This window comes from Vitis vinifera, chromosome 6 (genome assembly GCF_030704535.1).
Source record: "Vitis vinifera cultivar Pinot Noir 40024 chromosome 6, ASM3070453v1".
NCBI classification, from domain to species: Eukaryota; Viridiplantae; Streptophyta; class Magnoliopsida; order Vitales; family Vitaceae; genus Vitis; species Vitis vinifera.
Window position 1 is genome coordinate 8,691,807 of NC_081810.1, and position 14,444 is coordinate 8,706,250.

General features: G+C 35.7%; 3 protein-coding genes across 8 annotated transcripts; all 3 read right to left on the reverse strand.

Moving 5' to 3' along the window:
- Positions 1–1,895: 1,895 nt before the first annotated feature.
- LOC100260347 (small ribosomal subunit protein eS26x) lies at positions 1,896–5,807 on the reverse strand. Of its 2 annotated transcripts, XM_002267883.5 has the most exons (6): positions 5,272–5,807; positions 4,055–4,436; positions 3,878–3,970; positions 3,320–3,404; positions 3,103–3,233; positions 1,896–2,199 (listed from the first exon to the last, which is right to left on the reverse strand). In XM_002267883.5, exons 2-6 carry the CDS (start codon positions 4,055–4,057, stop codon positions 2,137–2,139), a joined length of 375 nt encoding a protein of 124 aa, XP_002267919.1. In that variant the 5' UTR covers positions 4,058–4,436; positions 5,272–5,807; the 3' UTR covers positions 1,896–2,136. The 2 variants fall into 2 exon arrangements, with proteins under 2 accessions (XP_002267919.1, XP_059593520.1); XM_059737537.1 differs by lacking the exon at positions 5,272–5,807 and having other exon boundaries at positions 1,896–3,233; positions 4,055–4,191.
- A 50-nt stretch (positions 5,808–5,857) lies between these two features.
- On the reverse strand, positions 5,858–7,405 carry LOC100258671 (superoxide dismutase [Mn], mitochondrial). The gene is made up of 6 exons (XM_019220648.2): positions 6,962–7,405; positions 6,831–6,877; positions 6,591–6,716; positions 6,430–6,486; positions 6,262–6,339; positions 5,858–6,132 (listed from the first exon to the last, which is right to left on the reverse strand). The coding sequence occupies exons 1-6, from the start codon at positions 7,380–7,382 to the stop codon at positions 6,040–6,042; spliced, it is 822 nt and encodes a 273-aa protein (XP_019076193.1). The 5' UTR covers positions 7,383–7,405; the 3' UTR covers positions 5,858–6,039.
- A 348-nt stretch (positions 7,406–7,753) lies between these two features.
- Positions 7,754–14,241, reverse strand: LOC100265566 (UDP-xylose transporter 3). 5 transcript variants are annotated; one of them, XM_002267558.5, is made up of 9 exons: positions 14,114–14,241; positions 13,904–13,964; positions 13,673–13,825; positions 11,496–11,680; positions 10,924–10,991; positions 9,111–9,243; positions 8,726–8,887; positions 8,339–8,611; positions 7,754–8,259 (listed from the first exon to the last, which is right to left on the reverse strand). In XM_002267558.5, exons 3-9 carry the CDS (start codon positions 13,791–13,793, stop codon positions 8,143–8,145), a joined length of 1,059 nt encoding a protein of 352 aa, XP_002267594.1. In that variant the 5' UTR covers positions 13,794–13,825; positions 13,904–13,964; positions 14,114–14,241; the 3' UTR covers positions 7,754–8,142. The 5 variants fall into 5 exon arrangements, with proteins under 5 accessions (XP_002267594.1, XP_019076191.1, XP_019076192.1 ...); XM_019220646.2 differs by having other exon boundaries at positions 13,673–13,819; positions 14,114–14,239; XM_019220647.2 differs by having other exon boundaries at positions 13,673–13,819; positions 14,052–14,179.
- Between the last annotated feature and the right edge of the window lie 203 nt (positions 14,242–14,444).

Genomic DNA, 14,444 nt, shown 5'->3' on the forward strand with positions numbered 1-14,444 from the left:
CAATTCAACAAATTTTTGACTTAAACTCGTGATGAGTCACACACATTTGATCGTATGATAAATATTTAAAAGATGACATATACCAAAATTGGAAAGGCTATAAAATTTGATCTTATATATAAAATCATTAAAAAAATAAATATTCTCTTATATACAAATTTATTTGACTAAGAAGACAAGTTAAAATCAAATAATTAAAAATTTTAAATTAAGTAATTAAATCTTAAAAGATTCTACAACTAAATCTTAAGGATTTCAAATTAAAATTCTTTAATTTCACCTATAAAGGTAACTCCTTTTAATGGACTTTTCTCGCTTTTGCTAGAAAAAAAAAGGTATCACAATAAATAAAAGATTTTACAAAATTTCCTACAATTTTGAAAAATTGCAAACTTTAAGAAAACAAAATCTCTACATAAAAAATAAGTCACTTTAGACCTTAAATAGACTTTCATAATAAAGAAGTATTATCGATTGACTTTTAAAACAATCATCATTTATTAGATTGTGATGATGATTGTGATCCAAAAGAAAGAATTAGAGGAAAAATATTCATTTATAAAGAATATTAACATTGAGATTGTAACTCATAATTATTATTGAAAGTTTATCCTTTAAAACGTGCATAAATCATAATGGATTGAGAAACTCACATTAGAAAATTCTTGGAAAGGTATACAAACCGTAATAGAACAACCCGTGCGGGAAAATTGATCCAAAAATCCTTGGAGACGTGTCGCCTAAATCACAATGGAGAATGTGAAGTTCATTCAAACATGGGTATTACACTTTAGACCAAGCTTGTCTATTAACTTGATCTTACAACAAAGAGTACCTAACTTATACCTTACTCTATGACAACCAATATGGGATGATGTTGCATAATTAGAAATGTAATTTCGTTTAATCTAGACAAACTCACTGGAGGCGGGAGTTGTCAGAGACGTCTCTAGGTTTGGCAGCAAAAGATTCTCTCTGGATAATTTCATTCGTCATGGTTTGACTAGTTCAAATTCCCTTATCCTCTTGCCAAACTTCATGCCAGGACGATTCCCGTTTTTGGCAAATTTATAACTTCAGGGGTTTTCTGTTCAAATATGATTAATGAAAAATATATCCGATGTGATGTAATCATCCTTAATGGAGTGGCGTACCTGGTTAAATCAGAGAAGGCAGGTGAAGCCTCCCCTGGAAAAACAAAAAAAAAAGACCAAACAGGACTCAAATGAGACAGAACACGAGCCCCTTTTGGATAGAGGGGGGTAACACAAGGCTTTTGGGCAAGTCTTAGTCACCCAAACAATAAGATTTAAGCATGATTATTCTTATTAGAATGATGATGTCTTGGGCAGAATCTTATCCACCTTTCGGACATGGAGAGACATACAACAGTCTGAACCCACACGGCATGGGGAGTATTTCAAACCCATGTCTCAAGGTAGAGCTGACTGGAAACTTCAGTTGGAGAACACCACCCCCATCTCCCATTCCCTACCATGAGACTACATATTTTTAATATTTATCATCCCACAAGACAATGAAACCATTTTCATTTTCCTATGGCTAGACATAGGAGTGGGCCAAGGGATGAAACAAAGCAATTGGCATATTTAACAGGGCCAAAGTTGAGAGTAGTAGGTCAATGGTTAGTTCCCCACCTACAGGGATAGCTAGAGGGGTGCCATTCCTCCCTCCATGCAGGGGGGGTTGTTGGGCTGGAGAATGGGCGCCTAGATGAACCTTCGTAACCAGAACACAAAATCCAGCCTCACAACCCATTTCATAGCATTCCCACAACCAAGCACCATTATGTTCCTATGACTCCTGCACAACTGAACCCAAACAGAAATTGAGATCTCAGAGCATCAGAGAACAGAACAGGGATTAAGGCCACATTGAAGAATGCAACAAGTTTTTTCTTTCCCAAGCACAAAAAAGGATTTGAAATTCTCCCGGGTGTTTCTCTTCAATTGTCACTTTTCCCAATGGATTACATGCTATAAAATGATGCTGGGCCACACAAAAACTAAATATAAGTCCCAAAGTCAAAACATTTATGGATAAAATGCAATAGGAACCATTGCTGAACCAAAGCAGAAAAGCTCATGGCAGTAAAGCAGAACATGCTACGGATTTTCAGGGACGAGCAGCAGCTGCACCAGCAGGGCGAGGTGCTTGACCTGGTTTTGGCATGTCATCCTGTCATGCAAACACAAATAAAAATGAGCTACCACAGGATTCCATAACCCATACCATTAAAGAGGTGATTCTAACATGTCATTATTTGGAACTTCTAGCACTGCTAGGAACAATAAATGGGACACAAGGAAATTTGGAAACACCAAAACATGATATCACCCACCGGCAGCAAGTATGCAAGCCTATTCAAGGCGTGTAAGCAAGCTATGTGCATGTGTGGGGGGGCACATGTTTGTGTGCACATGTGTCTGCATGCATGTGAGTGTATTTGAAAGAGAGAGAGACTCAAGTTTCAGTCAACACCAATTTTTGCAAGAAAAGTTCCACCAACTACATAAGACCCAAGGTATAGATTTGAGGTTCTTTTGTTTTGTTTAATTTTGAAATCTTATAGCAGATCAAAGTACAACTTCTACAAAATCAACACAAGCACCAGGGAGGAAAAAAAGGGCAAACATTGCTGGTCTTGTGAAAACAATAAGAATCAATATCCAAACATCTAAAGAAATACATTTGAAGGAATGGTGTGACAAGACCTCTTTTAAACTTCAGCCATGGAAAAGCACACCAAAAAATGACAAGCCAATATAACATCGCCTTACAAATGAAATATTAAATCAATTAGAAGTACACTGTGAAACTATTTGGAGTTTCATGTTAACATTGAACTTGGTAAAAAATTTTGACAAAAATGTAAGAATAAATAATTCACTTGTATAGGGTGCAAGAGTAGTCATTTTATCTCATTACTTAAACAGAAGCATAATACTATCTGGAAAATCAGTGAAAACTGTATAGAAAGTCATTTCTCAACCGTTAACGAGTAATTAAACAGAAAAAAATAGCAAAATAATAACAATAATAATAATAACAATAATAAAAGAAAAAGAAAAATAGACATACCCGGCGTCTAAAGCGCAGAGGTGGATCACGCTTCCTTCTGTCAGTGCGGGAACGAACCCTAACAACATGCGAATGAATTGCACAAGAAACACAGTACTGCATCTTGGCATACAACTTGGGGAGAGTATAAGCTTCACAAGTAGAAAAATACAAACTCAGTGGATCATCATCACCATAAAGAAGAAGAAGATAGAAAGTATTGATAAAGAAGAATTACTATCATAAACACAAGCTTCTTGCACATCACGAACAGCAGCTTGCTCCACAATGTTCCTCACCAGAAACCTCTTAATAGCTTTGTCCTTTAACATAATCACAACAAGGAGACAACCTCTTTAAGGGTTTCCATCAATTACAAAACAAAACTAAGTTTCATTTTTAGTGGTTGACAACACATTGGAAAAGAAAACAAATAGGAATATTTCCGATAATTTTCGCTATTAAACTTAGCATGAAAACACAGCTGAAGAAACATACATAAATCTAAAAGTAAGAATTCGCCTAGCCTTCAATAACCTAACAACTTGACACAATCAAACAATTCTAAATACACACAATGAACTGGTTAGTTCCCTTGCAAAGAGAATACGAGGAAAAACAAAAGCTCGATTTTTGAGACAGAAGAAAACAAAAACATCCAGAAAAGCTCAACACAGTTATTCTTGATAACTTAAAAAAAAAGATTCAAAGTTTTCTTTCCTATGGTTATGGATATTTCTCGGCCACCAAACGAAAGAAAATAAAGGAAAATTGAGGCAAGCAAAAGAAAAAGTACCTTAGGGCAGCATTTGCCACAGTTGGAGCAGCGAATGAACTTGACGTGGCCGCGGCCGTGCTTGTTGCGACCACCATTCCTTCGCTTGAACGTCTGCAAAAACACAATTACCAAAAAAATCGGTGAGAAATGATAGCAAGCAAGATTGAAAAGTGAAATTTTCGAGGAAAACCTCACCATCCTCCTCTAAACCCTAGATCTGAGGCTTGCGCTCGTCGGCTCGGCTAGGGTTTCTGATAGGACTGCGTGGGAGAGAATGAAATGGAGATTTTATATATGATGACTTGGATCTGGCCCATGGGTATATGGGTTGTTTGGCAGTTGGGCCGCGGCGGCCCGATTGGCTCTCTATGACGCTATTTTCAGATCGTCCTAAAATGAAATAAAATTGTGAAAACAATAAAATATCTTCTTCTTTTTTGGGCATTCTCATTAATCTTTTTTGGAAACAAAAAAGGCAGTTGATTTTCAATTAATTTGTTTTAAAGAAAAATAAATAAAAATTAAGGGTGAATTACAAAAATCACCCCAATATTTTAACCGATGTCTTGATTTAGCACTAATAAACAAAGGGGAAAAAAAACCAAAAGTTTTGTTTTTGTTTGTTTTTTTCTTTTTCTTTTTTTCCTAACCATTAAAAATTTTCAATATTGTAAACACGTGAAATCAAAAAATCTTTTTCCAACCATTTCAATTTTTCTCTCCAGTTTCCATTAATACAAGATAAAGAAACATCAAAGATTCAAAACATAAATTAATAAAAAAAAATTAATCGATTTATAGAGAAGAAGAAACACATATAAAAAAGTAGAAGAAGAAAGAGAAAATAAGGTAAACCTGATCGAAGATGTAGAAGAGAGTTTTCATAACACATATAAAGAAGTAGAAGAAGAAAGAGAAAATAAGGTAAGCCTGATCGAAGATGTAGAATAGAGTTTTCATAACCTAGTTACAGCAAACAATGACGAATCCTAGATCTAACAATCGAAATGAACATCCAAAACCCTATAAATTAGAAATTAATTTTTTTTTTTAAATATTATGGAAGGTTTAATTGATTCAATTTGGAAGAATCACTTGTTGCAGAGAATTGGATGATGAGTGGGTCTCTAGCTTTGCAAAGAAGATAAGAAGTGGATGATGAATGGATCTCTACCTTTACAAAGAAGATAAACATCGGGTTTGAAGAACAAGATAAGAGGGTAAAATAATAATTTAGGTTATTTTATATTATCAAATAGGTTTAATGAATCCGACTCATAAGTTGGATTTGATTTCTGCCGGAATAATTTTTTATTTCATTTCCGCCTTCTTAACATTTATCCAAACATAGGAATAAGGGAGAAAAGGAATGAGATGTTTATTCTCACTCCCTATTCTCGTATACCAAACACCCCTTAAAGGTTTTTTTTTTCCTTTAAAAGGGTGGACAAGCCCCTATCACAAAGCACATGAAAAATTTTGATATATCAAAATACATCACATAAAAATCCAAAAGAAATTTTTGTATAAACCAAAATAGAATTTTTATTAAAAAACAAAAAAAAAACATTCATATTGAGTTTTTCTCAAACCATACACGGTTGGAACAAAATTAGTCAAATAAGTATACAAGATTTTATGGAGCTTAAAAAAAAGGTTTTATTTTTTTAGAAGTCAAACCAAATTGAGCTTAAGTCTACCATTACTTAGCTGTTTAAGCCTAGTCTAATTATGTGTCCAATTTTATAAGTTGATTACTTACAAATATTAAATCCATTTCCTAGAGAAGAATGTCACTTCTTGTACTCATTTTCCATTGTTATCAATCCTGTAGAAACCACCTCCACCTTCATGATCAACCATATAGATTGCTGCTACAGCCATAATATCCCTCATAACTAAGGAAAATATTTCAAAATTAAGGCTATCTTTGAAGGAAATAAATAAAAAAAATTGAAGGAAAAAATGAAAGGAAATACACATTGGGGCTCAAGAGTAGATCGAGAACAGCAGAAAATCAAGGGTATAGAACATTTGATACATAGAAGCATGGTGAAGAGACTATGAACCTTAGTAGGATATGGCTACTAAACTCCTCTATATACACTCCCCCCATTGATTATTAAGACCCTTACAGTATCTACAAACTTCCCCAAGGGATAGGGATTTGGTTTCTTACCTCAGGCACTCTCTTTCTCATACAACTCACTTGCATATTTCCAGTTCATAACCTTCCATATGTTCTTCAGGTAGTCAGCTTTTACATTTTTGTACTGCATCACCAGGGACGATCATTTCAAATTCCGAGTTTTTCCCAGAAGAAGAAACTAAGTCTATAAAGAACTCAATTCTGAAGCAGACTTTTTCATATATCCAAAATATTAAATTCCTGGAAAAATCACCTGTAAGTTGTATGCATGCTCCCAAACATCTATACCAAGTAAGGGGACTAGGTTTGGTCCTTTAGTTACGAGGGGATCCTGTTAGAATTGAGAAAGGTTTGCTCATCAGTCAGAAGTACATAATTTGTATACGATCTTGTATCAGAAAAATGGTCGAATGTTCTTTACCTGATTCTGAGTGGTTTCTATCTGAAGCCTCTTCATTTCTTTATCCAGGGCAAGCCACTGCCATTAATAAATAGAATATAAAGAGAAGGAAACCATCAATTAAAGAAGAAGAAGAAGAAGAAGAAGAAGAAGAAGAAGAAACGCCCTCTGGAAAAACCAACCACCCAACCAGAGCCCTGCAAAGCAGCACCTTCTGCGTTGATCTTCTGCATCAATGCTTCTAAGGAACCATAGGAAGAGTGAAAGGCCACACCCAAGAGGCCATTTGGAGGCTCACCACCGCCTTCCTGCCACATACGAAAACTCCCTTGAAACTCACAATTACCGCCTTCCTGAGTATTAACAAACAATCTAAAATCAGCATAAACCGATCGGCAAATAGAAATTTCCTTGAAACTCACAATTACAGGAGCGAGATTCTTCCGGAAAATTGAATGGTTTATATGACCTTCAAGATTCGAAAGAAAAAATGGTTAATTAAAAAGGACAACACAGATGATGATATCAGCATCCAGCAATGAGTTTCGGTTACCTCCGCCATTGAACTTGATGGAGCTCTGGAGCCGAAGGATGGAAGAAGAGTCGCCTTTAGAGATGGCTTCGTCCAGCTGGTGGAGTGCTTTGTAGTAGTTGGTGATATAAGTGAGGTGGTGCTTCAGGTGGTGTAGCTCCATAATCTCTCCGCTGACCAGCGGCTCCAGAGCCCTATAGTCGTAGGGAAGATCCGGAAGAGAGAAAGTTTTCAGCGCCTGCACTTGACCCAGTCTCTGGCCCCGGCCCAGGGAGTTTCTGTCGAGTGTGAGAGGACTCATGGTCATGGGAGACGGGAACGAAGCCAGGCCTACAGCCTTTGTGGAGCCGGTTAGAGGAGCCACTGCCATTGGAACATTGAAAGGGATAGAGAAAGGCGGAGAGACTAGAGAGTGAAGAGAATTGGGAGAAGTCTGCCGCATTCTTCACCTCACTCAGTGTTACGTGCCGCTTCCTTCTTAAATAACGTGTCAGTTCCATGTCGCATACAATAACATATCTGTGCTGTGTGGCAAATCCCTGATTTTTTCTTTATTTTTCATTCAAAAATCTCACTTAAAACTAGCCTCTCTTGGTTATTTGAGGTAACCATTGCTTTCATTAAAGAATTAGAGTTCATATGTGATAATATATAGAATAGAGTTTTCGTATATACCCTTTTGGATGAAAGCAAATTAGTTGTTATATTCAATGGATTGACTGTCCTCTTAAATTTTCAAGATTGTGTCTCTCTGTCAGGCTTTCGTTATTAAAAGAACGTGAGAGATGGCAAGTACAGTAATGCGAACGAATATTAAGGGAAAGGATTATATTTTCTTCCGTTAAAAAAAATACATCTTACCAGGAAGAAGAATATTCAAGGGAGCATACAAAAAGGAACAGTTATGGAGACTTATGGGTGTTTTAGGATGGGAAAGTAACCCCAATTGAAAAAAATCAAATGGGGGCATGAATCCCATTCAACCCCCTAAACTCATACAAAGCTAAAAAAAAAAATCAAATGGAAAAAATAGAAAAGTGATCTCCTCTTAGCTCTGGAGACTACTTCCATGACAGAAAGTCGTATTCTTGGTTCCATGACCCACTGCCAAAAGCATCTTCTTCTCTTGGCTGAAACAGAGTTTGTCTGCTAATCTTGATCTAGGATGGAGGAATTAATAGGTAGGAAAGCGAGGAAGCATATTATGCCTGCAGGTCTTTGTTTGAATTCCAAGCAGGGACTTTTGCAACAACAGCATCCGTTAAGATCCCAGCTCCATTTTCCACGCCTATTAGAGGATCGGTTTCACTTTCCTTTGCCTAGGACCATTCAAAAGATAGGATAGATTAGCAAAGAAACGGATAAATTAATAAGGGAAAAGAAATGAATCTGAGGTACCTGGGCCATTTGTGCTGATACTTCACTAGGCTTCTGCTGGCCCTCACGAGAGCAATAATAAGAATATAGCACCATTCCAATTAAAGCAATCAGGATTCCCAGAATGTTGCGCCAGCTAAACGGGTCGTGGAGTAAAACATAGCCAAAGGCCAAAACTAGGCATGTTTTTAGATGTCCCAGGACCTGGTATGTTACAGGAGATGTCTTCCCAATAACTAGAAATGTACTGAAGTTTACAGAAACAGATATCAGGCAAGATAGAACAATGAAGACCTGCAAATGAGGTGATTAGATTTAGGAGTTGAATTTTGAAGTAGAGAAATTTAGGAAAGAAAAAAAAAAACCAAACAGAAGAAATTAATGTTTTATCAAAATTTCAATCCTCACCAGCACTTCAGATGTATATTTGAAAGCAAAAACATTTTGCTTAGTCAGAAGCCAATCCAGAAATGGGCCAGCAATGAACAATGTCATGGCTTGATAAGGACATGACTGATACAGGAGTTGGGTAGAAGAAACCTTGAACTTCTTCTGGATGTTATTGGTCATCTAAGAATATAACTGATTAAGATCTTAAACAACAAAAGAAATTTTACTATCCTGCAGAAAGAAAGAAACTGATCCTACAATGCATTCCACGACTACTTGTATGGTTATGTGCAAGCTGAAAAGCACAAGTATTATAGCTATTTCAATATTAGAAATTTGTAGAGGCACAGGTCTAAAGCAGAAGTACAATGTAATAGCGATAGCTTTTTCAGCTTAAGGATACAATCTGAGCGATACAGGTTGTAATAACTGCAAGCAAAGATAAGACAGAACCCAGGGCATTGAGCTGCAAATCAGTCACCGTTGCAATCCCAACACCCAAAAGAAGGATAGAAAGAGAAAGCTGGATACTCCGGCTGCGGTAGTGAATAAGAAATTATCAGTACATAAAGCTGTAACCAGACAAAATAATCAGATGATAGACAAGATTAAATGATTGGAATATCCAAACTTAAAAAGGTGCAATTTTAATTTAGCAGGAACAAATGTGTAAGTGCCTGTAGCTTTACCAAGATCTGCAAATAAAAGAACAATTCATAACTAAAGCAATGCCTAATACTCTGACCACACATATACCAACAAAAGAAATCAGATATGAGTGCATATTGTAACTGAAGAGATCCATAATTAATAAAACTGAAGCTCATGAATGATAAGACAGCAAATTGCCCTTTTCTCAGAACCGTTGGGATATCAACAAGGAAAAGGATAGAACCTTTTCGGGTTCAAGTCACTGGAATTTGCTTTTTGTTTCATGAAATTTGTCTACCAACAAAAAAACCTTAAAACCAATTTATTCAGGTGGTATCCTTCACCAAAATTGTCTACAGGCGAAGCCTCTAGAATGAATGAATATAGAGTTTATGAATAACAAACAGCCTAGCAAATTTTTACTAATCACTTAAACCATTATTAATGTATTAGTGTAATAGTTGAATTTTATGCTAGTCTGGAGAATTGTTATTAAGCTATTATGTCAAATAGGAGAGAAATCTGCACTAGAAATATTGAGGATAATGGGATTGAAGGGAAACTTCACAAAGCAATTGATTACAAAATGCAAAATATCCAGCCCTGTTGTTCTCTACCACATACTTAAAAATTAAATCCTAAATAGCTATGATTAACAAACTGTCAGATACAAGATATACAGCATAAATACAAGTTGTCAATAGGCATTTCCCAGAACCAAAATAAATGGAGAAGCACCAAACTTAACAGTCTTTTCATTTTGGAGAATCCAGTATGCCTCCCACACACACACACATGTATGGCACTGTGTGCAGTTATTGCATATTCAATCAATAATTAGATATTTGAAGTAGCCAAAACAAAAAATATGCTACTCTGCATATATGCTATGGAAATCCACACAAACATAGTCAGTCTAAAATATCTTGACAAGGAGAAAGAGAGTTTTAATATGCTATGGAAATCCACACACACACATGTATGGCACTGTGTGCACTGATTTCAATCAATAATTAAATATTTGAAGTAGCCAAAACAAAAAATATGTTACTCTGCATATATGCCATGGAAATCCACACACACATGTATGGCACTGTGTGCGCTCATTGCATATTCAATCGATAATTAGATATTTGAAGTAGCCAAAATAAAAAATATGTTACTCTGCATATATGCTATGGAAATCCACACAAACATAGTCAGTCTAAAATATCTTGACAAGGAGAAAGGGAGTTTTAATAAATTCAAGTGCCAAACCCATTAAAATAAAGGTGCCCTCCTTAGAACACAAATATCATTAGTTAGCCAACAACCAACAGGCTTAAAAGAATTAAACAGATGTCAATAAGATCAATTGAATTGTGCAATATATTATCCTTTTAAATTGGCCTAAACATAAATGAGTAAAATATATTTGGCACTAGAAAAATTTAGAAATTGGTTCTGATGCTGGGAGTGGACAGAGGTTTATTTCAGTATGGATGAAATTCTATTTTATATCTGAAGAAGAACATAGGAAAGCAGCATGAAGCTAAGTAAAAGTAAGGGAGTGCGTAAGAATTTACCTGAATCTCTTCCTAAAGAAAAGGGTTTCCAGAAGAACAGTACAGGGGATGATTGCCAGTTTTGTCATCTGGAATGCAAAACCAAGAGAGTAATATCAGAAGTTTAGAGGCAAAATTAAAATTATAAAATTCTGAAACACTAAATAGAAGAGTCAAAATTCAAACAGATCAAAACTAAGATATGGAAGGGTCCTAGAGAACTATGCCATGTACAGAATCACTTTAATAGAAAACAAAAGAAAAGGAAATTTCATTGCATCACCAACTAACGATATCTGAACAAGATGATTTGCATAAGTTCAAATATGTGTCAATATGAGTTATCCTTTTAGACCTGGTGATCATAGTTGATAAATTGATTCCAAGGCAACATAAACCACTGGATATGATAAAAATGAGTGTCTCATGTACCCAATACATTCACTCTTTTCACATGGCACAGGTAGCAAATTTTATCACTTGAAACAAAGGGGAAAAACACCTACATTACAAAACCATTTCACTTCTAATGCAAAAAAGTTAGGTGAAAACATAATTTTAAAACCAAATGCCAGAGGACGATAAAAATGTACCTGGTAGAAACCAACAGAATTGAAACCCAAGCTAAGATTCAAAAGCCCAATGGATGTTCCATTTAGTATGCCAAATCCCATCACAGCTCTAGCGTCAAAAGGCTTGTGCTCAAATAATTTCATCCATAGTGCCACATGAAGAGAACAAAATGTGACCAGAAGATGCCAGCTAGTTAAAGTTGTGGCTGCAATCGACAGTTGGGTAGTTAAAATGAGAACTCAAGACTAAATTAACAAAGCAGCTGTGAAAAGAGCAAATATATGAATGGAGGAAAAGTTTTCACTCTGACTGCAATTAACTTTATATAATCAAGAGGTTGCATGCCTAATTATGCTTAATATCTGAATAGCTTTCAATGACCAAATGCTTCTAATCTTATAAAAGTATTTGATATGGAGAAAAGCATTCATCCACAAGACAAGGAATCATTTCAAAGGAAAATCTGAACATGACACATTCCAGGTACCGTTGTGTTAGGCATCTTTGTGTGTGAGTTGATATGGAATATGCATTCATCCACTAGAAAACAAAATTGTTTCAAAGGAAAATAGAGATATGATTGCATTGCCTTTATATATCTTATATATATATATAAAATGATTGTATTTTATATCTTCATGTTTTTACTTAAAATAGTAGTTGAAATTCCTTGTATTATAAAGTCTTTATCATAATTATTCAAGGGTGACAACCACAAGCAACTAGTTAACTGACATCTTTAATTTACACAGAAACTGTTAAGGCTAGGATCCATATAATTTCTCAATTTCAATTATTACATAAGATCCTGCACAGGTTCAAACTATAAGGGTTGGTTCTCCAAATATCCAAAGGTTGAATACCTGTTGAGTGCAAGGTGGACAATTTTAAGGAATGCTTCCCCATCTTTATTGGATGAATACATCATGGCTTCCATTCTTCACATTACCCTGCATACCCTTGTGAAACCATTTGCTTCTTTTGTCATATCTTCCTCTGGTTATATGCCACAACCTAGCATTTATCAAAGAACATAACCACCCCAAATCTAGAACTAGAGGAATGCACATGCTACTGAAGTGTGACTAATCATCAAATTCAAAAAGGTGTAGGCCTATTGGGTCCCACAAACAATAATCTTGTCTGTTAACAATTTATACTTTGACAGCTTCTAATCCCCTTATTTGAATTTCTGACACGATTCAATGAAAGTGCATAACTCCATGGAATAGGACATTGTTATTGTTTCATGGGGCAAAATGTTTGAATTACCCTGTCGCTTTTTAGAGAAATGACATCATCATCCATCGGTACCATATGTGACTTAATGCCACCCCAAGTCCCATCCCCAGTTGAGAACCCATTCATGGAAAATATAATGATATAAGAATGTGTAAAACAATAACTCAAGATGTCTCAAGATGTGAGGGTTAAAATAAAAGTAACATGCAAGTGAGATGAACATAATGGAGTTTACACTAATCAGGCGGCTTTAGTTCATATAACTAATAGTTCTTAAGCTTGTTCAACATGAACAAGAATTGCCAACTAATTCTCTAGAAAATGCAAACTCTATAAGAAATTAATTGTCTATATGATTTTGCATTAAGGACATAGATTGAGAGTCTCGAGTTTTCATGATGGGAGAAAATTATTAGTTGCCAGCTATCAGTTATTCACCATCTCACTAGTATCAATCAAATGCATATCCTATTTACTAAAGTATCATCCAATGACAAATGTCCAGATTGCAATTCAGTTTGTATATCAATACAAGTCTGTGGAACCTATCAAAAAGAAAAATTTAAATCTATACAGCTTGGTGGGGGCTGATAGTTTACACCGGTCCAATGGTTGGAGAGGTTTTCTTAAAACACTACTTGGACTAGCAACTTAATTAAGCAGGCCAACTACATAGCCGTCTCTATTCTTATTTTATAAAGATCTCATAAATAAACTATTAAGATTATTTCCAGAAAGATCAAATACTCGTTTTATCTTGAAACTCCCTTTCTACATAAGGAACAGCAGTAAAGCACCTGCAGGCCACGATTACAATGCCAATGCAAACATCAAATTAAATGCAATAACGGTACAGCCTACAGGTGAATCAAAACAAAGATTGATCAATTAAAGGAACAAAAAACGGATCGTCATCTGTATTCCATCAGAAAATTTGAAGTCGCAAACCACTCACCGAAAGAGAAGCCAAGCGAGCTAATAAGCGCCTTATTGCAAATCACAATCGACACCGACGAAACCACCGACAAACTCAACGCTCCTACGGTTCCCAGCTGGAACCGCTGGCTCTCACCCATCTTCACCGAATTACTGTCTCCTCGATCTGGATCTGCCAATTTAACCATCACAATCCACAACTCAATACACTCCCAAACAAAAAACGGCAACCAAACACCAATAGCCGCACCTCATTCCAGAGAAAATTGAGACGCAAATGAGCAAACCCGCGAACCAGGGAAGCAGCTCAACTGCATGCAAACATCGAGATTCAAAACAGAATAAATGAAAAACGCAGAGAACAAATCAAAATTCACAGAAATTCAGCATTGCCAAACCCTAGATCTGCTACACATCTAGAGAGAGATAGAGAGAGAGAGGGGAAGAGGGAGAGAGAGACCGAAACTGAAGTAGTGTGAAAGGAATGAGGGGAAAATGTGAGAAATGAATGCATGAAATTTGGGTCTGTGTTGATGACATGATTCAAATATTTATATGAATCAAGGGCAATATTAGTAAATAAAAAAATCCCCAAAATTAGGAGTACGTCAAAAGGGATTATTATTAATTAAAAGATGTGTCATGCAGATCCCAAGTAACACTCTCTTTTAATGTCCTCTCAATAAAAATATTTTGTATTATATCAAATTATGGAAAAAAAAAAACATAGAAAGTGGTTTTTGACTTCCTTCCTTTTTTTAGTAAAAAAAAAAAAAGAAAAAAAGAAAAAA

What these genes read in the sequence shown, in the direction of transcription:
- LOC100260347 (XM_059737537.1), bottom strand. An exon ending in GTGGCAAATGCTGCCCTAAG is followed by an intron (nt 3,405 to 3,877) that starts GTACTTTTTCTT and finishes ATTATGTTAAAG; the next exon opens with GACAAAGCTATTAAGAGGTT. An exon ending in AGAAGCTTGTGTTTATGATA is followed by an intron (nt 3,234 to 3,319) that starts GTAATTCTTCTT and finishes CTACTTGTGAAG; the next exon opens with CTTATACTCTCCCCAAGTTG.
- LOC100265566 (XM_002267558.5), bottom strand. Translation starts at nt 13,793, where the DNA reads ATGGGTGAGAGCCAGCGGTTCCAGCTGGGAACCGTAGGAGCGTTGAGT. An exon ending in CTCGCTTGGCTTCTCTTTCG is followed by an intron (nt 11,681 to 13,672) that starts GTGAGTGGTTTG and finishes TGTCGATTGCAG; the next exon opens with CCACAACTTTAACTAGCTGG. An exon ending in TTCTTTAGGAAGAGATTCAG is followed by an intron (nt 9,244 to 10,923) that starts GTAAATTCTTAC and finishes TCACTACCGCAG; the next exon opens with CCGGAGTATCCAGCTTTCTC.
- LOC100258671 (XM_019220648.2), bottom strand. Translation starts at nt 7,382, where the DNA reads ATGCGGCAGACTTCTCCCAATTCTCTTCACTCTCTAGTCTCTCCGCCT. An exon ending in AGAATCTCGCTCCTGTAATT is followed by an intron (nt 6,717 to 6,830) that starts GTGAGTTTCAAG and finishes CGTATGTGGCAG; the next exon opens with GAAGGCGGTGGTGAGCCTCC. An exon ending in TGCAGGGCTCTGGTTGGGTG is followed by an intron (nt 6,487 to 6,590) that starts GTTGGTTTTTCC and finishes TATTAATGGCAG; the next exon opens with TGGCTTGCCCTGGATAAAGA.